Here is a 24,530-nt window from a genome sequence, read left to right as displayed (position 1 = left end):
GTACAGTCCAGGTGATGGGGAACTTACTACCTTATGAGACTGTCCATAAGAAACTCCCCAAAATTCTCAGCTTGTTTTCTATTGTTTAGCTGAGAAATGTAACTTTCTAACAGCTACATCCCCTAATTGAGATCACCCCAATATTATAGGAACCTTTATGACCATGTGGCTGGCTGAGGGGAAGAGTGATAACCATACAGGTCTGTGGAACATTTAAGTAGACTTTGGGCATTCTCAGAAGCAGAGAAATGGGGCAGCACATTGGTTAAGAGAGTTTCGGAATCACACAGACATGGTTCTGAGTTCTACGCTGCCATTTATCTCTATCTTTGGGCAAATCACTTAACCTCCAAGCCTCAATTTTTTCATGGATAGAATGAAATTAATCATATCTCCTTCACATGAGGATCAAATGAAATAAAGTATGGAAAATACTTGGTATCCAGCACCTCCACGTAGAATTTGTTTAATAGACTGGAGCCAATATTTCATGGGAAGGGGCATCCTACAGGGTGGAAGCTCAGGGATTGAGCATTAAAGGGAAAAGTGACTTTGTAGTTTAGGGACATCTGGATTGGTAATTTGTTTCTCCAAGCTGAGTTACATCTCTTAATGGGTTTTGCCCAGGGATTCGGCACTCAGAGAGAAAAGTTTCTGGCTGAGATGCTGGTGGCTGGGAACTGTTTTTTCTGGAGTCCATTGAGTTCTTGGGGAGCTGTCCTGACTTTGTGAAAATTAGGACAAGCTTAATAGTACAAGCAGCACTTTTCTCCTTCCAAAACTTGTTCATATTCATTTGCTTATCTGATCTCCAGGTGACGCTATGAGATGGGTGTGAATCGTGATCCCATTTAGCAAATGGGAAAACCGAGGCTCAAAGAGGCAAAGTGTTTGAGTTTTCAGGTTTAGCTCCTGAGAAAGCACCTGTGGGTTCCTAATCCATCTATCACCATTTCCTGGTTCTTGAATCTTCCCTCTGGTGTCTGGGGCAAGACACAGCTGCTCTCTACCTCAGAGCACCTGCTTCTTTTCCTTCGCCCCAGATGTTTTTCCAGCCTCCTACAACTCTGAGGTGTATTTTCTATGCTTCTCCCAGCATTAAGTCCATGGATCCTGCATGCTCTCTTGCTCATCCATGCAACAAACACTAGCTGAGAACTAAAATATTGTAAGCCAGGCCTGAGGGTACAGAAATGAACAAAACACGGGCCACATCCTCAAGTTCACAGACTAGGGAAAATTACATCATCAGCTGTTTCTAAAATGGTGGGATGTACAAAGAGATAGAGAATGGGAGTGTCTGGGGGTCCCAAAGAAGAGTTGCCAAACCCTGTCAGGGGTGTCCTGATCGGCTTCCTGGAGGTGTCATTTGAGTTTTCCTAAAGAATGAGTAGAAGTTAGCCAGGACACGCAGCAGCAGAATCCAGTGGAGGTAGGAGCATGGCAAGTTCGGGTCTGTGAGCAGTTTGGAGACAAGTTATGAGAGCTGATGCTGAGGCTCAGTATGAACCAGATAACACAGGACACTGAGGGTCAGGCTAGGATGCCTGGGCTCTATCTTGTGTACAGTAAGGAGTCACTCTGGGACAGATGCTGGGTCAGATGTGATTCTAAACGGAGGATGTTGGGGACACGAAAGACTGGAGGGAATCGAAAGGCTGTGGCAAAGAACACAAATATGAAGACAGGGAGGAAGGAGAGGCAGGGATACATGCCAAAAATATTTAAGAGACAGAATTGATGGAGCCAGGATGCAGAGTAGAAGTGGGAAGTGGAAGGAGTCAGGGATGATGCTCAGGATTTCAGCTGGGGTGATGGGGTCCAAGGTAGACAAGCTTGGGTGGTGGGTGGGACAGGAAACGTTGGGTCACGTCCCCAGAGAGGCCTTTCCTGATCGCCCATCTCTTACCCCCATTTAACTCTGCATGTCTTATACGTAGCTAACCTTGGTTTGCTAATTGTCTATTTTCCCACAGAGGTAAGTTTCCTCACCAGTAGCTAAGACCCATGAAAACAACGACCTTTTTTTCTACTTGGTATACCAGCGACTGTAGCAGAGAGGAATAGGTACTCAAAAATTTTACTGTGTGAGGCAATGTCATTCTCTCTCTGAGCCTCAGTGTTTTCATCTATAAAACAGGGATAATAGCATTTATCTCACAGGGTTAAGATTAAATTCCATCACTTGTTGCCGACAAAGTCCTTACCACCGAATAGCAAAGAGAGGGCAAATTCAGGGACGAAACATTGAGGCAAGTGTGCTTCAACTCAACTGTAAGTTTATTAGAAAGGCCATGGATAGATGAACCCTGAGTTACCAGCTGAGGAAGAAATGAAAAAAAGTCCCTGCCCCTCCTGGCCTGCTCCACAGGCCTCCTGTGAATTCTGTCCTGTGGCAGTCTCCAACAGAATTCAGCCAAAAAGTGCTTTCTGATCCTCCTCCGGAGGCGGGGTGGATGTGGATGCTGGTGCTGGGAGCTGGGATACACAAGGCCTTGGTCCTCTCCTCTAGCAGGAAGTGGTTCCAGACCCCCCAGCAGAACAGAACAGAAAAGGAACTGACCAGGGAAGGAGCAAATTCTGCTAAACAGCCAAAGGCTCTGGAAGGTGGTGCTGCACTGCCTCGAAGGCGAGTGCAGATGGCTAGAGATGACCAGATGCGGGGGTCCCCAGGGTAGGACCCCAAAGCTGCTCTAATGAGCCTCAGCCACATTGAGCCCTAGTATGACTCAGTGCCCCTCCTGGGGCTACAGTCGCTATTTCTGCTCCCAGAAAGGCAAATGAATCTTGTAAAAATCCATGGTGGTTGATGTCATTTTTCCCTTAAAAAAAAAGTTTGTACAGTGAATCAATTTCAACCAGCAGAGCTTGAGCCGAGAAGAGTCCATCCTGGGGAAGGAGAAGGCACTTCTCACACCCTTACTTGGGTGATCTGGGCTGGCTGCTTCCTGGGCCCCTTGAGCTCTGCTCCCTCTGGCCCTGTGACTCAGGCTTACTCCCTCTGGGAAATTTGCTGCCTCCATTGAGCTGGCACCGCTTTGGGGCTTGGATGCCCTGACCCCTCACAGTGTGGTGGACGGCAGCTTCCTCACTCGCCGCTGAGCCAGGATAGATGACTCAATGGGCTTCAGCTGAGGGGTGGGCTTGGAACTGTTGAGTGCAGAGTATGTAGCTGCCATGGCTCCCTGGGAGAGAAAGTGGGAGGTCAGTTCACAATGGTGGCAGATATAGGCGGGAGGGAGACACGTGTTCTAGAGCCAAGCTAGCTCCTCCCAGTGTTCCACAGCCCACCCAGAGCCCTGTTAATCCATCCCTTGGTGGTCCTTCATGGTCATTAGTTCTGCTTCAGAGTTCAGGAGCTATGTCTCCTATAGGACTGAGGGCCTGTGATTTTACTGTTGACACCTCTGCATGTTAGACTGAGGCTTCCTGAGGACAGACAGGCATATAGCATCTCCTGGCTCTGTCACACCAAGTCCTTGCCCATGGAACCTTGGCCTAGGACCCCAGATGCCCGGCAGCCAGGGGCAGCCATACCTTCACAAGTTGTAGGTCCTGGTGGGACAGCTGGCTCTGGGGAAGCTTGTCTTTCTGGGTGATCCATGGGTGCTGCAGGACCTGCTTAGCTGTGAGGCGCTGGTGGGGGTCCACGTGCAGCATCTTGGACACCAGGTCCTGGGAGCATAGCAGGCAAGGAAGTTGGTTGGAGGAGCCAGCGGGGGTGCAGACGGCTGTGTTCCACCAATGGGGAATGGGCAAGGCAACCATCTCCCCCCATCTCCTGCCTGAACCCTTGCAGTAGCCCCTGCAATCCATTCCCCATATTGCTCTAGGGCCTCCCTGAGCACAGGCCCTTCTTTGGGACTTCTTCCTGGAATACACTTTCCTTTCCCTTCCACCTTCTAGAAGCCATGAAGGAAGGTGGGAAGAGCCTAAGGTTGAGGTCAGTCAGACTCAGGTTCAAAACTTGACTCTTCTGCCCACTAACTGAGTATCCTGGGCGAGTTACTCCAGTTCTCTGAGTCTCAGTGTCCCCTCTGAGAAACAGGAATAACAACAGTACCTGCCTCATAGAGCTGATGTGAGGTAGCACTGTTTTTTTAAGGGCACAACCCAGTGTCCGGCACAGAGGTTTCCATAACTGGAACCCTGCTAATAATGAAAGCTCTGAGAAGGCCACTCTGCCTCTCTGCTTGGTGTGGCCAGTCGCTCTGCTCCATGCCTCCTAAGCCCATACCTCTAGCCAGGAGGACCCACCTCCCTCTGCTGCCTGGCATCCCTGTTCCTTGTGTGCCAGCCTGCATGTCCCCTCATGCTAAATTCTCAGAAGGCAGGGGCTGTGATTATGTAGCCCTCTGTCCCCCGAGCACCCAGAACACGGGAAGGGCCAATGTATGATCACAAGGTTATCCAAATGTCAGGCTGCCTGGGAATCTTTTACTTGGAGAAACAAAGCTTCAGGTCACCTGTTCAGGACCTGCTACTCCACCCCCAAATGAGCTGGGTCTAGGCGTCATAGACTCACCTTGGCTGTCTCTGAAACCGTGTTCCAGTTTCCCCCGCTGAGGGTGAACTTCCCACTGCCGATCCGGGTCAGGATTTCCTCTGGGGTGTCACTGGGTCCGTTGGCAAACGGGGTATATCTGGAATAAGTCCACCCAGTCTGGATATAGCCTCTGGCCTCCATCTTAGGCCTAAGGGTGGAGTGGGAGGACTGGGTGCACCCAAGGGAGGCATTTTCTTCCTCAAGGTAGAGCTCTTGAAGGCAGGGCCATGTCCCTGTCTTCAGACCTTCCTGAGGCAGGGCTGAGTCTCTCCCACCAGACAAGCACCACCTCAGCCTGTACTAGGGCTAGAGGGCGGGGGTATTGGGAGGGGTCCAGGCCAATGGGGCACTCACCCCGCCAGCATGGTGTACAGCAGAACGCCCAGGCTCCAGATGTCGCAGCCTTCGTCGTAGCCTTGGCGCTTAAGCACCTGGCAGGAAGGCCGGCAGGGGAGCATGGTCAGTCTGAGGGGCAATGGCAAGTGGCCCCATATGCTTGTTAGCTACTCCGCAAAGGGTGAAACAAGGGTCTGGGCCATGGGCTGAATCTTCCCTTGGTACCTGGGCCAAGGCCACACAGATGGCGAGTCCTCACTCGCAGATGACTCTGGACCACTCACCTCAGGTGCCACAAAGTTGGCAGTATAGCAAGGTGTCATGAGTAGCCCATTCTCAGCCCGTAGCTGCTTGGCGAAGCCAAAGTCACAGATGCGCAGGCACTCGGGGTTCCCAGACTCGTCCACATACAAGATGTTGCTGGGCTTGAGGTCTCTATGTACGACCTAGGGTCAGAGGTCTGGGGTCAGCTCCCAGTGTGAGCAGGCTGCTATGGCCCAACTGCCAGGGATGGGAGAGTTAGGAAGACAGGGCCAGAGAGAGGGACAGAAGGACCCGGAATCTGAAAGGAAGAAAAAGGGCTGAAGTAGGGCCTTTAGTGCGGCTGGCACTACCAACTTGAAATCTCCATGTCGCTGTCTACAGGGCAGCTCTGACTTCACCTGTCTACACTTGACTCCTCATTTCTCCCCTCAAATCTACTTGTCACAATCTTACCTAATGACAACTCCATCCTTCCAATTGCTTGGGTCAAAATCTTAAGAGGCATTTCAATTCCTCTTGTTTTCTCATATTCCTCAAACAATCCATCAGCAAGCTCTGCTGGCTCTATTGTCAAAATACATCCAGAGCCCAACCATCTCAGCCCCTCTACTGGCAGCCCTGATTCCAGCCACTATCATCTCACTGCTGGTTTACGACAACCACCTCCTAACTGGTCTCCTTGCTTCACCCTCACCTCCTGTGTCTGTTCTAAGCACAGCAGCCAGAGCAATCCTGTTAAACAGAAGTCAGATCATGTCATCCCGGTTCGAAACTCTCCAAGTCTCCCCCTCTTAAGAGAAAAAGTCCTTATAACGGCTTGTGTGGTCCCATCCGATCCCTCCCCTGCCCCTCACCCACATCTTACACTCTGGTTTCTAGCCACACAAGCCTCTTTGCTATTCCTTCCACATGCCAAGCACACTCCTGCCTCCAAGGCTTTGTACTTGCTGTTCCCTCTTTCTGGATCATTCCCTCTGGCATCTGCCTGGCTCATTCTCTATTTCTTTTAGGTCTCAGCTCAAATGTCACCTTATCAGTGAGGCCTGGACTATTTCATAAAAAATGGCGGTCACTGAGCGGTGCTCTTTAGTTTCTTTCCACTGCTTTACTTTCATCCATAGCATTTACCACCATTTGTCATAATATTTGCTTGTTTTCTGAATCCGCCTACTGAAATGTAAGTTCCATGAGTGTTTTGCTCACTGATGTATCTCAGCATTTAGAAAGTTTCCAGCACATAGTAGGTATCTGTTGAATGAATAGATGAGTGACACTTAACCACTGACTTTTCTCTGGCCCCCGTTTGCTCATCTGTAACCTAAGGGGGCTGAACCACTCCACTTTCCATCCTCCCCACTCCTTCTGTACAGTTCTATTCAGTTACTCCTCTATCATCTAATTATTGACAACTCAGATCTCTGACCTGAGCCCAGAACTTTCCTGAGTCCAGGCTCATATACCTTCTTATCAGATAGAAACCACTGAATGTTCCACAGACCCTCAAACCCACACTAAACTTGTTCTCATCCTCCTGCTCTTTCTCCCATGAGCTAATGGTACTTCCCTAGGCATTGTCAAAAATCTTCAATGGCTCCCTCCTACCTGTAAGATAACACCAAAGTCTCCATCTTGGGGTGGGAGGGTCAACTATCTGTTCCAGACTCATTGTCCACTGCATCCCCTCAAGTGCCCTAAGCTAAGGCCAGTGGGGGCTCCTCTGGCCATAAACAGCCCTGTCTGAAGAACGCCTGCTCCCTCCAGCACTCAGCATAGGGCCTAGTACAGAGCGAGTGCTAAGTGAACTCTGTACAGTGAATGAACGCATCACACTCTGCAACATAGAGAGACCTTGCAGGTTAGGTTCACTGAGTCTCACAGATTAGTCAGCTTTATGAGGTGGTCCTTTCACAGTCCCAGTTGAGTCCTGAGCCCTGCAGCAGGTGCTCATGGGGTAGGCAGGTTGGAGGGTAGACATGGCCCAGGATAGTCCACCTCCACAGAGAGAAGAGTACCAGGTAGATGAAGAGGAAAGGACTACGCATTGGCAAGGTGGTCCCAGTGACACTGTGAACTGTATCCAAGCTTTGGGGAAGCCCTCTCCTGAGCAACACCTGTCTAGTCCCTTGGGCTCTCTCCTTCCTAATACAATCATACGCCCCAGAGGATAAGCCCAAACCTCCAGAATGTAGACTCTTCTCTTTTCCCTGCAGAGGGCCCGACCAAGCTTCCCAGGGATGCTCAGCTTGCCTGAGGACACTAACTATGCTGGACAAGTGATCTTCCTGGTTTACAAAGTAGTTTCCCAGTCACCATCTCCTTGGGGCCCATTTCACTCTAGTAAGTGGGCAGGGCAGGAACTGTTGGTTCTATTTTACAGAGAAGGAAACCGAGGCTATAAGAGAAGAATTGACTTGCTCGTGTAAGTAAGAAGCAGAGGGGAGACTTGAACCCAATTCTGACCTTAATTCCAGTCTTTCCAGTTTAGCGTAGCACAGATGGCACTTTTGGGAAATAGGGATACCGAAGTTTTCGATTTTTATCATGCCCTAACGTAAGATAGAGAAATGACAAACTCCTATAGGGAACTGTGGCTCACATTGGCAGGTAGCCCCCCAGGTGATTCTGATACCTGTCCCCCAGGTTATATGTGAGGGGAGTGGGGACATATTCTCACATCTCACTGCACTGAAAAGCACAACAGGCTGGGCAAGCAATGAGCAGGGCCAAGACGAGCAGGAGCCATGTCAACCAGTCTAAAGGGGCAGCTGCTGCTTACTCGGGCTGACAGCAACTCAGGCTCAGTTTCCAAAAGCAATCAAATTACCAAACCAAACCCCAAACAAAAAACACCGCATACTTTGCAGGCTAAACTAAATATGTGTGTAGGCCAAATGCAGTCACTGAGTCAAATGCAGTCACTGAGTCAGGCAGAGTGGTGATTTCAGTCAAGTCAGGCAGGCCAGGGTGTGAATCCTGGTTTTACCAGCAGTAGCTGTGCAATCTTGGGTATGTCACTTAACCTCTCTAGCCCTCAGCTTTCTCACCTATAAAATGGGGCTAATAATAGTGCTCAACCCCTAAGGCTGCAGGAAGGAGCACGCAGTTGTTTACTAAGACTATTTAGCAAAGGGCTTGGGAACTGGCAGCTGCTGTCATAGTAACCCCAGCACTTGTTGGGACCAAACGCCACCGTCATGGGGGATGTTAAGATATATTAAGTGCTTGTTAAGAATCACTTACATTTAACGCAGGGGTCCCCAACCCCCAGGCTGTGGACCAGTACTGGTCTGTGGCCTGTCATGAACTGGGCACACAGCAGAAGGTGAGCAGAGGGCGAGCTAGCGAAGCTCCATCTGTATTTGTAGCCGCTCCCCAGCGCTAGCATCACCGCCTCAGCTACACCTCAGATCATCGGACATTAGGTTCTCATAGGTGCATAAGTCACTGGTGCTGAAAAGGTTGGGGACCACTGATTTAAAGGACAAGAAGGACAAGACAATTAGAGGACAGCTGCTGATCACACGGTTAAGAGCAGACTCTGGAGCCCCATTAACTATGAGACTTTTACTTTCTCTCCCAGAGCTTCAGCTCCTCCCTTATAAAATGGGCATAATGATAATATATCCTTCATAGGTTCATTGGAACAATTAAAAGAGTTTGTATGTAAGTGCTTAGAACTCTGTCTGGCCTGTGGAAAGTGCTATGTAGTACCAGCCATCATTAGCAGAAACAGCATCTTTGTCATCATCAGCATCATCGAAGCGTGTGCATTTAGGTGCCTGCGACCAGCTCCCCTCCCCGCCCCAAAAAAGGTGATGTTCTTCTATGTAAATCATCTGTTAAACAGAGAAACAGATGATTTAAACAGAGTGATTTTCTATTGAGTTCTCAAACAGGCTGTCCTCAGCATGCTGGGGACCTTACAGAAACAACACGAGCGGGGCTAGACTTAAAAGGGATCCATGTATTAAACAAAAAACTCTTGCAAAACAAGATGAAAAAGGCAAACAACCCAAGTTTTAAAGATGGACAAAAGAATAGGCGTTTCATAAAAGAGGCTGTCCAAATGGCAATAAACACACCAATAGGTGCTCAACTTCATTAGTTGTCTGGGAAATGCAAATTAAAACCACCACAAGATACCACTCCACATCTACCAAAATCACTATGATTAAAAAGATGAAAAATACCAAATGCTGATGCTGGTGAGTACCAGAATTCTCACACGCTTCTGATGAAAGAGTGTAAATTGGTAAAACTTTAGTAACCTGTTTGGCAATATATATCTACTAAAGATGAACATACACATACATTATAACTCCGCAATTCCACCACTGGGTATTCACTCAATGTTAAAATGTACGTACATGTTCACCAAAAGACAAGTACTAGAATCTCTCAGCAGCATTACTTGTCATAGTAAAATACTGGTAACAACCCAATGTCCATTAACAGTAGAATGGAAATTAAATTGTGGTCTGTTAATACAGTAGGACCACACATCAGGAATGAGTGAACTGCAGCCACACAACAATGTGGATGAATCTCAGAGAGAATGTTGAGTGGCAGAAGTCAGATATGAAAGAGCATGTTTGTATAAAATTCAAAGACAGGCAAAACTAATCTAACCTATTAGAATTTAGCTTAGAAGGGCTATCCCTGGGGAGGAGGTAAGGACTGGAAGGGGCACATGGGGATATGGGGAAAGTGGAAATACTTTGTGTCTTGATCTGGGTGCAGGTTACAAGGGCATATTCATTTTTTGAAAATTTGTTGACTTGTACATTATGATTTACGTTTACGTGATCCTTTAATAAAAAGATATAGGAAGTCCCAGTGGCCCCTGCTCCTGGTCACCCACTTCCCACCCCTCAGCTCGTATGGGATTCCCAGCTTCTAGACCACAGATGCTGCCAACCTATAATCAGCCCAGAGAATCTCCCTCCATATTCAGATTCAACAAGAGCTTCCCATTTCCTCATCATCTGCCCCTGGGATTTGGAAAGGCTAGAAGTTTTGGAGACCGCTGGACTCCTGCCTTTGGTAAAGAGACAATTCCCCCCTATAACACCTCCACCAAGCGGCTGTCTGTACTTGGAGCTGGTGGAGAGGCTCGCAACTTTTGGAAGCAGCTCTCTCTCTAGAAAATCTTTCCTTGTTTTCATCCACTGGACACTCACTGCTTTGGCTCCATCTTCTATACCTTCTTGGGAATAACTTTAACTAGTACTCATCTGAGAACAAAACAGGAAAAAGAAACACATCTACTGTCTGACCTGACATATTTAAATATTGGTCTGCTTGTACCGGCCATTTCAAAAACCAAAACCACTTCAAATATGACCATAATAGGACATGTGGTAAGCAAACTGAAGCTCTGATTATGAGGTAAAGTTCTTTTTTACAAAAGAATCCCCCCTAATAAATTAGAATCAGACACTGCCACTTTTGCAAACCCTAATGAAATAAGTGATTCAGGCAGAGATCATGAAAGGATGAAGCCATTCTGTGAAAGGCTGGTGAAGATCTTTACGATACACCATCAGGTCCACTCACTGCTGGCCACCCATTCACCTGTCCCTAGACTGTTACCTCCTGACATGACGAATGAGGACAACATGACACTGTGCTCTTGGATGTGATGCTCTGTGAAGTACACTGCACTTCCCATGAAATGTTTTTAACTTCTCACTCCCAAAAGGCAGTTGAAGCTGAATCAAGACTTTAGAGCACTTGAAGTTGACAGGAAACACAGAATTAAAATGAGGCCATGAGGAGGCAGACACATTCCACGGAACTGATCTCTTCAAGTCAGTGGCATAATAAGGGAGGTTTTACTGTGGAGGTTACACGGATATCTACATTTATCAAAACTCATTGAATTATACACTTAAGATCTACTGTGTGCAAATTTTCTCTCAGTTTTAGAAAAGAGACTTAAGGAATATAACAAGTGAATGAAAGTTGTGGGCATGGCAGAGATGGATAACCCAATCGCAAAAATGTTTTTGAAAGGACAATAGGGGAAATGTGTATGTTGACAGGGTACTATGTGAAAAACGAGTAATTGTTAATTTCGTTAGCTGTTATGAAAGAAAATGTTTGCTTTTTTCAGAGTTACAGACATACAACTAAGATGATGTGAGGTCCGAGATATGCTTTAATAGACTTTAATTATAGGTATTTATGGGTCAAGTGTCATAAACTTTGCAACTTCCTTTCAAATGCACCCATAAAAATATATATTTATATAGAGAGAGAAAAAGAGAGACGGGAAAAAGACTGATATAGCAAATGTAGCAGGTTGTGAAGATCTGGTGAATCTAGAAGGGAAATGGTTTTCATTGTTTCAATGTTGTACCATTCTTTTAACTTTTCTAAAGGTTTCAACTTTTTCAAGAAAAAGTTGGGAAAAATACTTCAATAACAATGGAAGGAAGGAAGGAAGGAAAGAAGGAAGGAAAGAAGGAAGGAAGCTGAAGGAAGGAAGGAAGGAAGGGAAGGAAGGAAGGAAGTTAGGAAGGAAGGAAGGAAGGAAGGAAGGAAGGAAGGAAGGAAGGAATAAAGCGAAGGAAGGCTGAAGGAAGGAAGCTGAAGGGGAGGGAGGGGAGGGATGGGGGGAAGGGAGGGAAGCAAAAAAGGAGAGAAGGAGAGAGGGAGAGGAGGGGAGGAAATAGAAATGAGAAAGGGAAGGAGGGACGGAAGCATCTCGACAATTTTTAAATCTGGTGATGGGCATCTGGGGGTTCATTATCTATTCTTCTAGTTTCACATATGCTTGAAAATATTCCTAATGAAAAGTTAATTTTTAAAAAAGGCACAGCAATGATCTGGTCCTATTTCCCCCTAATGTGTATGTGGCAGTTCCCACCGCCTCCACTGGGCCATGGTACCTTCCCAGTGCAGCACCTCATTCCATCCCACAGCCACCCTGTGAGGTGGAGGTCTTGTTATCAGGAGTTTGTAGATGAGAGGTGAGAAAAGCTTGGAGAGATGAGTCTTTCCCAACCCCATGCACAGGACTTATACACAGCCAGTTGAATTCTAGTGTCTGCATGCTTAACCCCCACACTGTCTGACTAGAAGCCCCTAAAACATCATCTCATCCAGAGAGAACCTCATGCTAACTCTGTTTTGGCTTCAATACACTACAAGGAATTTTTCCACCTCTGCCTTGCTCAATGATAAAAGGCCAAGTCTTATCGTTTGGACTTATACCTCTTCTGTAGCACCTGCTGGGTTTCCAACAGTCTTTCCCCTACACCTACTTCCTCTGTCCTAGCAACCAAACCCACAGCCAGATTCGCACCCCCTGAAGCCCTGAGTTACTCATAGTGACTCTGCTGTTTCCTCACTCAAAACCCACTCCCTGTCCGTAGCTCCCCACCCAAATTCCTTAGTCAGACATTCTTTCCCGGTTTTGTGACCTTGGGCAAGTGACCTCACAGCTCTGAGCCTCAGTCTTCTCACCTGTAAAGTGGGCCAACAATAGTAGCTACCTCACAGGGTTGCTGTGAAAATCATTTGAGATAATGCAAATAATGTAGCAGGTACCTGGCACATAGCAGATACTAAATAAATGTTCCTGTCCACAATTCGGCCTCATCACTCTCTTTCCCTTCCTTAAATCCATCCACTAACCCAGCACCCATTCCTAGTCTCCCCTCTGTCTGGCTGTTGAAGACTGCCACTGCCCAGGCCACCCCACGACTCATGCGCTCTGCTGATGGTGCCCTCCTACCCCAAATTTACCCCCTGGGAGTGCAGATACTCCACGGTCTTGCTGATGGTGTACAGGACGAAGCTGGCCTCCCGCTCCGAGAAGAATTTCTGCCGTAGGATCTTGTCCAGCAGCTCTCCGCCCCGCATCAGCTCTGTCACCAGGTACACGTGTTTGCCGTCATCGTACACCTGCAGGAGACCTCGCCATCAGGCCCCTTCCTTCGAAGCTAGGCTTGCGCCCCTTGGTCACCAGCTCACCAGACCAAGAAAGAATCACAGGAGCCGGACATGTATTCCATTCTGTGTGTCAGTGGCCCTGGCAGGGCCTTTGCCTGTCTAGGCCGTAATCCTCCCTAGACAGGAAGATGCTGGCACTGAACCCCTGATGGGCAGGAAAGCTCTCAGACAATGCCCGAACCTGAACTGGAGGGCTCCTGGGGTGCAGGCAGACAGGAGGCACCAAGGTTCCTCCCCTTCCCATGAGCAGAGGCGGATTATAAGTCAAAGGAATGGCAGCCAAGACAAATCCTAGAGTCGAATGCCTCAGTCCCCACCCCAGTCTCAAGGACACCCACTCACATCCTTCAGAGTGATGATGTTGGGGTGCTGCCCGTACCGCAGAAGAATCTCAATCTCTTCTGAAGGATCCCGCTTGCTCTTGTCGATGACCTGAGGAAAAGGGGTGCATGTGGCCGTGTCAGGGGGACCATCTCCAGAGTCCTTCCCTGCCACAGAGCCCACATTGCACAGCTTTTACCCATTCAGAGCCTCAAGCACCAACCCGTCTCCTGCCAAAAGGCCAAGGCTACATCTGCCTCCCCCCGGCCCAGCAGCTATGGCCAACACACAGTCGGAGGCCCACCTTGACAGCATATTCCATGTTGGTGGCCTTGTGGACACAGCGCTTGCACACAGAGTAGGAGCCCACACCAATCGTCTCCTTTACCACGTAGCCGTCACTAAAAACCAGGTTCTTCCCATGGAGTTGCTGCAGGAGACCAAGAAATAGGGCTGACACTTTGCTCTTGAATGCAGGGGTCATCCCCCAGCACCCAAGGCCTTGCCTCAGTGGAGATGGCACCAGGCAAAAGCCAGGAGGCCTAGGGTAGAATGTTGGCTGTGTGAACTTAAGCAAGACTCTGCCCCTCTCTGGGCCTCAGGTTTCCACTCTATATGATGGGCACACTCACTGGCTCCCACCCTGCAGTCAGACGGTGGTGGAGGGGGCAGGCAACAGAGTCGCAACACACACTGAAAAGCCTGGGAAAACCAGCTTTCCTGCCCATAAGGGGACCACTGCCCTGAGAGGGACAGAGGAGCCCTGAGCTGGGTCCCAGTTCTACCACTTATTGTGGCCTTGGGTGAGTTGCCTCCCTTTCTGGGTGTCACAGCCCAGCTCATGTGGTGTCTCAAGATTCTGAGACACGGACAATAGCAAATGTTTCTATGGTGCTTAGTGTGTAGCAGGCCCTATTCTGAGCACTTTCCATAAGTGACCCCATGGACAGTCCTGATTTATACCCACTGTCCTCACAACCAGTCTGGTTTAACATTTGTCCTGGACAAAGATGTCCCAGCTGGATAATAAATTACATAGTTATGTGAACTTTACACATATTAACTTATGTAATCGTCACAATAGCCCAGTGGAGAAAGTTTCTATCATCATCCCGTTTACAGATGAGGAAACTGAGGCACTGGGAGAGTAAGTGTCTCAAAGTCCCTCACCTTGGAAGTTCTGAACCCAGGGCATGAGCTCCAGGTCTACATTCTTGTTTCTCAATTCTAAATATCTTCCATGGAGCCAGGACAGTATGCAAATGGGGGACAAGTGTGAGGAGATATGAGCCCCTGCCACCCATCCCTGCTGGGGACCTGAAAGCCACGTCCCAGCACCCTGGGCACCAACCACTTTACACCTATCTAGGTTCTATAATGTCTCTGGCTGGGCCGGGAAATATCCATGTTGTTATCCCTGTTTTACAAATGGGGAAACTGAGGCCCAAGGAAGTTTGGAAGCCCAATGGGCTACACGGTTGCAATCAGGGTTTGAACCCGGGCTTGTCCAACTCCAGAGCCTGTATCCTAACTGTTCTGCCTTGCAGCTTCTAAGTGGACAAGGACAACTCGGCAGCAGTCTCCTGCCCGCCTTACCTGTACTACCGAGTGCAGTGGTGCCTGTGTAGCCCGAGGCTTGCCATCATCCTCCATCAGGCCAGTGGCCACAAAGCTGAAACCACGGAACAGCTGATGGGCACCAGCACTAGCGGGGATGCCTGGGGAGTCTGCAGGAGTAGGAGGAGGATGTGAGCCTATGAAGGTGCCTTTGACCCTGAGGCAGCCCAACAGAGAGAAACCATGGGACTTCTAGGCCTGCCTCAGAGGCTGGCCATGGAGGGAGCCTGGACAGGATCCCTGATCCCAGGCCTTGGCTAGCCCATCTGCTCATGTGTGATTAGACCAGCCCAGCCTTGACAGACAAAGATAAGACTCCCACATCCAGTGTCTGGCCCAGGTCAAGACACTCCATCCCTTCCTGGCCGCCTCCTCCTGGCCTCCTGGCCTCAGATCTGCCCCTTCAGCTCTTCTGGCACAGCAGCCAGAAGATGGTTCCACCCACAAATCTACCTCTGCCCGTACCTCTCAAATGCTCCCCTCTGCCCTCAGGAGAAAGCCTAACTCCTCCGCCTAGCAATTGGGATCCTTGTGATTGATCTTAGCCTCCTCTCTCCCCACTCTACAGCTCAGCCAGGTCAACTTCTCAGATCCCGAAAGGAGACTGAGACACTACACATGCTGCTCCCTCTAACTAGATAATTCTCTCCTCATCTACACTTTGAGGCTCAACTCACTCACTCTCTCCTCTGAGAAGCCTTGCCTGAGGCTGCTCCTCCAACCCTTCGCCCCCATTAAGCTGCACTTGTCATGCTGCCCAGTAGCCATTTTCGTGTCTCTCCCCTCACTATACACTGAGCCATAAGAAGACAGGGCCTGGGTCTGTCTTGTTCACCATCAACTCCCCCATGGCTGGCACGCAGTAGGGACCTGGTACATATTTATCAGATATATGAAAAAAGATGGGACAAACTGCTTGGAGAAACTGCTTGGAGACTGAGCTCCCTGTCATCAGAGATATGTAAGCTGCGAGAAAAGCACCCCCTTTTAAAACCAGTCCCTTCAAAAGGACTTCCAGAATTAATACACCCACCTATAATATCTGGCCAAATGTTAGGATATAACAAGCTCCCTCCCAGAAGACCCCTCACTGGCTTCTTCCAGTAACCCCAGGGGTTAAGTGGGTCTATGGCTAAGCCAATATTCCAGATGAGCACACTGAGGGCTGGTGGTCAGGATAGCCAAAGCAGATTCCCACACTTGCCCCTGACTGCCAAAGCAGATTCCCACACTTGCCCCTGACTTGTGGGTGCTGTCACCTCTGCTCTGCCAGACTGTCTCTATCTCACATTTTTACTGGGTCAGATTCTGTAGCCCTGACGTGTGAGCTTGATGTGTTTGTCTTCCCAGTGGGCTGGAAGATGCCCGGGGCAGGGGTCCTGACTTTTCTATTGTGCCCTTAACCAACCACTCACCCCCACCCCCTCACCCAGACACAAAGAGCCCATAGAGCCCTGGAGTGGGAGTCAGGCAGAATGAGATGGGGACAAAGAGTCAGACCTCCCGCCTGTCTGCCCACATACCTGGGCCTGCCAGAGTCCTGACCACCCCTGTGTCCCAAGGTGCCCCTGACTCCCTGCTTCCCTTCTGTACCAACACAAAACAAACCAGACCTTTGGGTGTACGGGATGTGAACTCAGTGTCAAAGTAGAAGGTGTCATCGGGTTGCGCCACGGCCGGCTTGAAGGGCGGCTTGATCTCACGGCGGTACAGCTTCTGTAAGGCAGGGTGGGCATTCCAGTCACCACAGTGCTCCCACGGCCTGTCAGGGAGCCAGTGCAAGAGGAGGTGACAGGCCTGGAGCCATGCAGATGGGGCATGGTTGTTTGCCCTTGGGAAGCCAGGCCTTGCCTCCGAGGCCATGCTGTCACCCTCTGCTCCATACCTGAGGCCCTGGTCAGTTAGAAGCTCCCTCCCACCACAGCGGAAGCCCTGACTGGGGTACTGGGGTGGAGAGACACACTCACATTCCAGTCAATGGTGGAGTAGAAGACATGTCGCTTGATTTCCTCTGCCCCATCAGGGCCGGAGCCTGAAAGAGCCCAGATGAGGGGTCTGTCCTGGATGTCCAACTCCCAGATACTGCTCTGTCCACCCAGCAGCCTCACTGGTCTGGGACCAGTGGCTGGCTAGAGCAGTCCACTGGGATCATGGGAATGGGCTCACCCTCCCCCAAATCTACCATCATCCCAAGGCCTATTGCCTGCTCAGCATTTTCCACTTTCTGGGGCCCCTTATGATCAATCTCCAGTGTACTGCTGGGAGAAGGAAGGCCCAGAGAGGTTAGGCAACTTGTCCAAGGCCACACAGAGGCCAGACTTGTTCCAAAATCTGCAGAGAGCCTCCGCCTCCCTTGTCAGCCACCAGACAGGCTCACACTCCCTTCAACCCCAGGGACCTGGACTGGACATTTCAAAGCTGGTCATGGTCCAGATGAACCCAGGAGCCAAGGAGCCAAGACATATTGAGCAGCCACTACATACAAAGCACATTTATATGACTTCATTTAATCAATAGAGCTTGAGATCATCATCTCCCATGAAGACGAGGACCTGGGGCTCCAGGAGGTGAAGTCAGATGCCTTGACTCACGAATGGCACTCATTTGTTCAACAAATATTTATGGAGGACCACTGTGTGCCAGGCAATGGGGATCTGACACAGGCCCAGGATTGGGACCTGAGCCTTCTGATGCCTGAGCTCATGCTCTTCCTCTTGTGCCAGCAGTCTTGGTGAAGGAGCTGTGTGGGGTCTTCTGTCTTTGTCCCCAGAGGGAGTGGGGATGACTCAGTTCCTGCCTTTTCCCTACACACAGGTCATTCCCTGCCCCAAACACCACACATGGAGCCAGAAAGCAGGGTGGCCGGCGGCATTGTCTGCCCACACAAAGGACAACGGTCCCTTTCAGCCCCAGATGTGGCCCTATGGCCTAGACTGCAGCTGTACCCTGCTCCCCTCCCCTGAGCTAGGGCTGCTTACCGAGCCGGTTGGCAGGATTCCGCTTGAACAGGGCCCGCAGGAGGCTCTGGGCTTCCGTGCTCAGAAACTGGGGCATGCCTAGCTTCGCCCTGAAATAGCCCCAGGTCTTATTAGGGCTGAGCCCCGCCCCAGAGGCCCCATCCCTCCTCCCCCTTCTGTCCAGGTCTAGTTCTCAGCTCAGTCCAGACAAGCCATCCACAAACTCACTGCCCAAAGACTTCTGGGATTCCCCTCCCACAGGCCCTGGTGGATGAAAAGGGGCCCTGGAAAACATAATGCTTCACCCAGAGGGGTGTCACATTAATGGGTGAACCTGAGGTAGGTATAGGGTATCACTCTGGTTCCCAAGCTCTAGGGACAGGCATGAGGGGACTCTGAGGTATCAGGGAGGGGCTGGAGCTTACTTCAGAATCAGTGTCATTGTCTCCTTCCGGTCCTTTCCCTGGAAGGGCAAGGAGCCCGTCAACATCTCAAACTGCAAAGGACAAAGGTCTATTCAGGCTCTGGTCCCGTCTCCCATGTCCCCCACCTCCCTCCACCCAGGCCACTGAGCTCCATTGCCAGGATTCTTGCTAGCCTGTTGGAGGTTCACCTGGATCAAGAGTTGTGTCCTTTCCTCTCTGTTAATCAGAACACCAGGAATAGTTCTAGGGCCCCGAAGCTGGGGAGAGACTCAATCCCAGACTGCGGGCACCCCAGGTGGGGCCAAGCCTGGAATCCTTCCCAGGAAGGAAACTACAGCTGGGTAGAGGTGAGGCCAGCTGGGTTGTCAGGGGACAAGAGGAGAGCCTCAGAGACCATCAACCCCGTGACTGTACCAATGGGGAAACTGAGGCCCAAGGCCTGGGCTAAATGCTTTACCCCTGCCTGGGCACTCACCATCAACACCCCATAGGACCACCAATCTGCACTGTGGGTGTGGCCCTGGCGGTTGACGACTTCGGGGGCCATGTACTCCACCGTCCCACAGAAGGAATAGGCCTTCTTCTCGTGGTCAATGGCCTCTTTGCTCAGGCCGAAGTCTGCAGCAAGGAGGGGAAGAGGACACATCTTCAGGATCCCCGCCTTCCTTGCTGCCACTCCCTGTACACCACATCCTCCTGCCAGAGGCCTGAGGGCATCACCCCCAGGACATTCAGGAGGAAGCTGAGGCCCAGAGAGGCTAGGTGACTTGCCCAGAGTTATACGGTAGAGAGCTGGGGTTCAAACCCTGGCCATTGCAAGTCTGGGGCCTGGGCTTTTAACCACTTCCAAGTACCTGGCTTAGCCTCTCAGGAAGAACGAATCCCTCAGCACCAGCACTCAGCCCAGGCCCATCAAGAGCCCATCCTGCCCTCCCCTGGGATCTGAGGGGGCTGGCGCCCTCCACTCACCAGTGAGTTTGATGTGGCCCTCCTCATCTAGAAGGATGCTGTAATGGAGAGAAGTCAGGGCCCTTCAGTTGTGGCTCTTTGGTGGGTTCTGATGATGCCACAGGGCTTTGTGGGAGTTGGCCCAGCCCAGAGAAGGTGATCCACCCAGATCCATTTGATGAATGGGTGGGTAGAGCGGGATGCTGCCAGTGCCATGCAGGTGTGCTGCCTACCCTTTTTGCTAATCCTTGAAACTGTGTGAGGTAGGTACTATTATGGCCTCATTTTAAGAATGGGGAAGCTAAGACTTAAGGAGGTTAAAGAACTCCTCATGGTCATAGAGCTAGTGGAGCCAAGATGTAAGGTGGTAGAGACAAAATTTGAGTTTAGGTCTGCCTAAATCTAAGGCCAGAACTCATTTCACCTTAGCACCTGACCCTGGCTCCCACATTACCATTTGAGGATATTTAGATGTTAAGGAAGATTCTAGAGAGGCCATTTCAAGGAATGACCTTTAATGGTGGCATCTCAGAGGTCACATGGATTAGCAAAAAAGGTAGGTGATGCACCTGCATAGAGGTGCCGGGCCCTTGGTAATGATAGCAGTAGTGATTAGGCAGCCCCCAAGGAGAGCCTGCTGCCACCACCACTCCACTGCACCCCAACCATTCATGGGGCAGTCCAAGGGAGGGGGATTTTCTTGGAGAGAGTCACACCCACCCCCGCTGGGGTAGCCCTATTACAGAAGAAGCCCCAGGGCCTGCCTCTGCACTCCCTATGGAGGCTGGGCAGGGCTGGCTGTGGCCTCACTCACTTCTCAGGCTTGAGGTCCCTGTAAATAATGCCCAAGCTGTGCAGGTGGTCTAGGCCCAAGGCCAGCTCAGCCAGGTAAAACTTCACGTCCTCCTCTGTGAACATAACCTGCAATAGGTGGGAGGGAGCTTCAGCTGGGATCGTCTCTTCCTCAGAGCTAGGGCATTAGGTAGTTGGTGGCTTCCTGGTCCTGGTCCCTGCCCTTGGGGAGGGCGCTGAGAGACCCCGGTGACACTCACCCTACTCTTTATAAAGGAATGGTTCAAGGTGTGAAATGACTAATATACAAGTCACTTGTTGTGGCCCTATTTGGAAATAGCAAAAGGCTGAGAACAGGCCAAGGGTCGGACAGCAGAAGATGGGAGTAACTGCCTCTCCTTGCGTGACAGAGTGCTGTGCAGCCACAAACTACAAGGAGTTTCCCCACGTCCTGATACGGATTGATCTGTAAGATATATTGTCTTGAAAAAAGAAGATACAGAACAGTATCACAGAATGGTACTTTTTATGTAAGAAAGTGGGGGGTTGGGGTTCAGAACAAATATCAGAATGGTTTGTATTTCCAAAGAAACATGGGAAGCTTAAACAAGAAACCAATAAAAATGTTTACTTATGTAGGGGTAGAGGAGCTCAATGAAAATTTTTCTTTTCAATCATGTAAATGTATTACCTATTCAAACATTAAAATAACATCTGAAAAATTTTTTAAAAGTTTGCTTCTCTTCTAAAGTTTGAATTGTATCAATGATCTCATTTTTATTTCTGGCTCAAATTCTTTTATATCAGATCAAAATCCTTTGGTTAATAACTGGGACATAACATCATGGTATCTAGCTTTCTGGTGGGGGGGGGTGGAGGGGGGGGGGCGTGGATTTGGGCTTTTCCTCACCCTTACAGTCCTGCCTCACAGCCTTAGAAGACCGGAGGCGGAGAGGTAAGCGCCACACTTAGCTCCCCGTTATCACAGTGGCATCGGACCAAGGGCCTGATCCTCCCAGACCCATCTTGGGGAAAACTCTCAGAGGCTTTGCCAGGGTTTGGGCTCTGTCCCAGGTGGGTTCCTGGGTCAGAGACTGCTAGGCAGGCCTAGGTGGTCCCAGGTCCAAGCCTCATTGAACATATCCTTCGCAGGGCCCTGGGACGGGGGCCTCATTGTCCCCCCAAGCTCTATCCTGGGGCCCTCTAGTAGTGGGGTGCCAGCTCACCTCTTTAGAGAGCCGTGTGAAGAGGTCCCCGCCACGCAAGAAGTCCAGAATAAGATAGAGCTTGCCCTCGGTCTGGAAGGCTGGGGAGAGGGGAAAAGGCAATGGTGGAACCAGTTGGGCTCTGCCCCCAGCTCCCTTGGCCTGCTAGGAGGTGGGCAACGTACAGCGAGGGCAGAGGCTGGCAGGTAGGGTGGGAACTTAGGTAGGGTCTGTGGTCTCACCATAGTGCAGCTTTACCACAAATGGGTGGTTTACATCAGCCAGGATGTCTCTTTCCATCTTGGTCCGAACGCGGTCACGCACTGGCCAGATGAGAAAGGTGGTCACTAAGAGTCTAGCCTCCCTCCAGCCCTGGCTAGGAAGGGCTCTCTTTTCTACTTGTTCCTTACATCTCATGGCAGTGCCCAGAGCTGGCCTCTTGGTGCCCTGCCCATCACTCTGGCCCCATCTCCCGCCATGCACCATGATGGGCCGGCCATTCAACCCAGCCAGTCTAAGCAACCCATTCCTCTGTGTGCCCTCAGCCTTTGCCTTTGGGGCTCCCCTGAGATGCCTTCACCAGCCCCCTCTCTGTCTGACATAAAAATCTCCAATCCCAGTCTGGTGAGAACAGTCACTCGGGGAGCTAGTTAGAAAGGCAGATTCCCTGGGTCTCAAATTCAGATTCATGGATCTGAGCAAGAACCCCCCGCTCAACACCAAATACACATGTATTTTTTCAAAGAGTAAAAGTCCCTAGGAAATTCTGATCATCAGCAGGTTCTTCTCCGACTCAGTTTAGGCCTCACCTATTCCAGGAAGTCTTCCTTAACCTGCCAAACTGAGTTAAGGCCCTCTCTCCTACAGTGCTTGCTTCCCCATCTTGAGCACCTTTTACCAAACTCTATTTTAATGTTCATGTTTCCCTCATCAGACATGACAGGAACCATGCTGGAGTTAACTATTCCAGTCAGTTTCCCAAATTCACCTTACATTTTCAAACTGCCCTTACACTTTTGCTCAGGCAAACAGTTCCTCCTTCCTGGGGTACCCTTCTCAACTCATCCTTCAAGGCACAGCTCAAATGGCTACTCCTTATGTGAGCCTACCCCCTGGGAGGCTGCATCTACCTTCCCCTGGGCTCCCAGGTCACTACACTGCAGGGTTTGCTCAGCCTCTCCAGCCCCAGCCTGAGAGCCCTTCAAAGCAGGGATCAAGTCTTTTCATCCTTCTCATTCCCAGTGGCTCCCATTGTCCCTCCTGGAGAATGACTCCCACTCCTACCAGCCTGGCCTTGGGGCACCAAATCTAAACAACCCCACAGAGAGTCCCCTCAATGGGCCATATGACCCCTAATGTCCCCAAGGCCAACACTTCCAATCCCCCGACACCCCAACACACACCTCACCCTGGCCTGGGCCTGCTCCACCCGGTCAGGCCACCCTGGTTCCCAGGCCTGTCAGAGTCACTTCCTAGCCCAAAGCCCACTACCAACCACTCTCACACCTTCTGTAAGTGCTGGCATTCTAGACCTGGGCTTGGGCTCCCTCTAAACTGCTCTGCCATCCATCCCCATGTCCCTGCCTCGACTCATCCTCTCCTGCCCACTCAGCTGCCTCCCTGAGCTCCCTGCCTCTTCCTTCACATGCTTCTCCACCCTGAGAAGTCTCCCTCAGACACTTCTGACATTATGAAGCAACTCTGCTAACAGAGGCCCTGCCCAACCAACCTGACACTTGATATCTGAAGGACCCCAGCACAGACACGCCACACTCCCCCTGCCTCCTTCCAGACAGTCACCTTTAGCTACATCATTGGCACTTGGCTTAGTGGCTGGGGGTGCAGTTAACCCTGGAAGTCTTTTCTTCTGAATGGACCCTGTCTTCACCATAAGGTGGGTGGGTGAGTGGGTCAGGATTGGCTGAGACCAGGACTGTGTCTCCACCTTCAGACCCGGAACTCCTGGAGACAGAGCTATCTCCTTCATCAGACTTAAGGCCCTAGACAGCTGGGCTGCCTCCCTTGATCCTGTGCCCAGCCTGGGCTCTACATGGGGAGGTGCCCTCCACTCACCTTTCAGCGTTGCCTTCTTTAGTACCTTCATGGCATACAGGTGCCCACTGTCAGGCCGGGTGACCTTCCGCACCAGGAAGACCTGAGAAGGAAGCATGGGGAAAGCAGAGAAGAAGCTGGGGACGGGGCTGAGCCTTGTCAGGGCCCACCCTCCAGGTCCCAGGCTGACCTCTAACTTTTCTGAGTACTTCACCTTTTGCCCTCCATGGGTAACAAGGTGACCGCCCACTCATACCTCCTTCAGACCCATCAACCCTTGCCCTCTGACCCTTTGAACCCCAAGGTGACTCCTCACCCCCACCTCTGACATGACCAGTACTTCACTCCCAGCTGTGGACTCAAGACTCACTTTGCCAAAGGATCCCTGGCCCAGAACCTTGAGCAGCTCAAAATGGGACGGGTCAGCCTTCTCAGAGCCAGCCTTGACATGGTGCGTGATGGAGATCTCCTTGAGGACGCCCTCATCCTGACAGAGGGATGGAGCTGGTGGGTACAGTGGGCCCCATCTGGGCAGCATGGGGCACATCCCCCCATTCAAGTCCACTCCCCCCAGACCTCAGCAGACAGGGCCCCGTAGGCCCAACCAGAAAGCTGCTCTGACAGGGCCAGCCTCCAGATTCATCAATACCAAAGGTTCTCAAAGGCTGGGGAAGGTCAAACCACCAAGGTGCCTTCTGCTCCTATTGCTCCTGATGCTCCGGCCTGGTCAGGCCCAAAGGGATGCCCAGGCACCACTAGGCTGGCCAGGCTGAGACAACCCCAGGCTCTGGCTGAGGCCCACAGACCTGCCCCAGGTCCTCCCCTCCCCCTGTTGTGAAGGTTTTGGTTTTACCACAATAGGAAGTAGAGTTTGTTCTCATATTGGGGAGGCAGAGCTGGGCTTTTGTTCCTGGACAGGATGGATGACGGGATCCCTCTAGCCAGAAGGATAGAGTTCAGAAGCATAGGGACCCAAGAGTCACCTGGGAGTCCCCCACCAACCCAGCAAGTGCCAGTATGGGGTGGGTAGGAGCTAAGGCCAGAGACTCTCTGCCCCATTTCCTGCTGCATTTCCTGAAAGTTCCTTCATACAAGCATACTAGAAACT

At 50.7% G+C, this 24,530-nt stretch overlaps 1 protein-coding gene across 3 annotated transcripts in view; it reads right to left on the bottom strand.

Moving 5' to 3' along the window:
- Window positions 1-2,257: 2,257 nt before the first annotated feature.
- Window positions 2,258-24,530, bottom strand: part of RPS6KA1 (ribosomal protein S6 kinase A1) — a 36,259-nt gene continuing 13,986 nt past the window's right edge. For all 3 annotated transcript variants that reach the window (XM_039854157.1, XM_039854158.1, XM_039854156.1), the window contains 20 exons: window positions 23,793-23,909; window positions 23,444-23,525; window positions 21,613-21,693; window positions 21,392-21,471; window positions 20,188-20,294; window positions 19,395-19,432; window positions 18,901-19,043; window positions 18,426-18,496; window positions 18,022-18,110; window positions 17,011-17,075; window positions 16,657-16,759; window positions 15,023-15,153; window positions 13,731-13,856; window positions 13,448-13,537; window positions 12,899-13,057; window positions 5,167-5,328; window positions 4,901-4,977; window positions 4,526-4,643; window positions 3,538-3,675; window positions 2,258-3,185 (listed from right to left, as the gene is read on the bottom strand). In XM_039854157.1, the coding sequence (XP_039710091.1) occupies window positions 3,063-3,185; window positions 3,538-3,675; window positions 4,526-4,643; window positions 4,901-4,977; window positions 5,167-5,328; window positions 12,899-13,057; window positions 13,448-13,537; window positions 13,731-13,856; window positions 15,023-15,153; window positions 16,657-16,759; window positions 17,011-17,075; window positions 18,022-18,110; window positions 18,426-18,496; window positions 18,901-19,043; window positions 19,395-19,432; window positions 20,188-20,294; window positions 21,392-21,471; window positions 21,613-21,693; window positions 23,444-23,525; window positions 23,793-23,909 (2,100 nt within the window). In that variant the 3' untranslated portion in view covers window positions 2,258-3,062. The remainder of the gene's footprint in view (window positions 3,186-3,537; window positions 3,676-4,525; window positions 4,644-4,900; window positions 4,978-5,166; window positions 5,329-12,898; window positions 13,058-13,447; window positions 13,538-13,730; window positions 13,857-15,022; window positions 15,154-16,656; window positions 16,760-17,010; window positions 17,076-18,021; window positions 18,111-18,425; window positions 18,497-18,900; window positions 19,044-19,394; window positions 19,433-20,187; window positions 20,295-21,391; window positions 21,472-21,612; window positions 21,694-23,443; window positions 23,526-23,792; window positions 23,910-24,530) is intronic.

Source organism: Pteropus medius, unplaced genomic scaffold (assembly GCF_902729225.1).
Source record: "Pteropus medius unplaced genomic scaffold, Ma_sr-lr_union100, whole genome shotgun sequence".
NCBI lineage: Eukaryota > Metazoa > Chordata > Mammalia > Chiroptera > Pteropodidae > Pteropus > Pteropus medius.
Note: the sequence above shows the minus strand (reverse complement) of the source record. Positions and strands in the feature narration are given on the sequence as shown.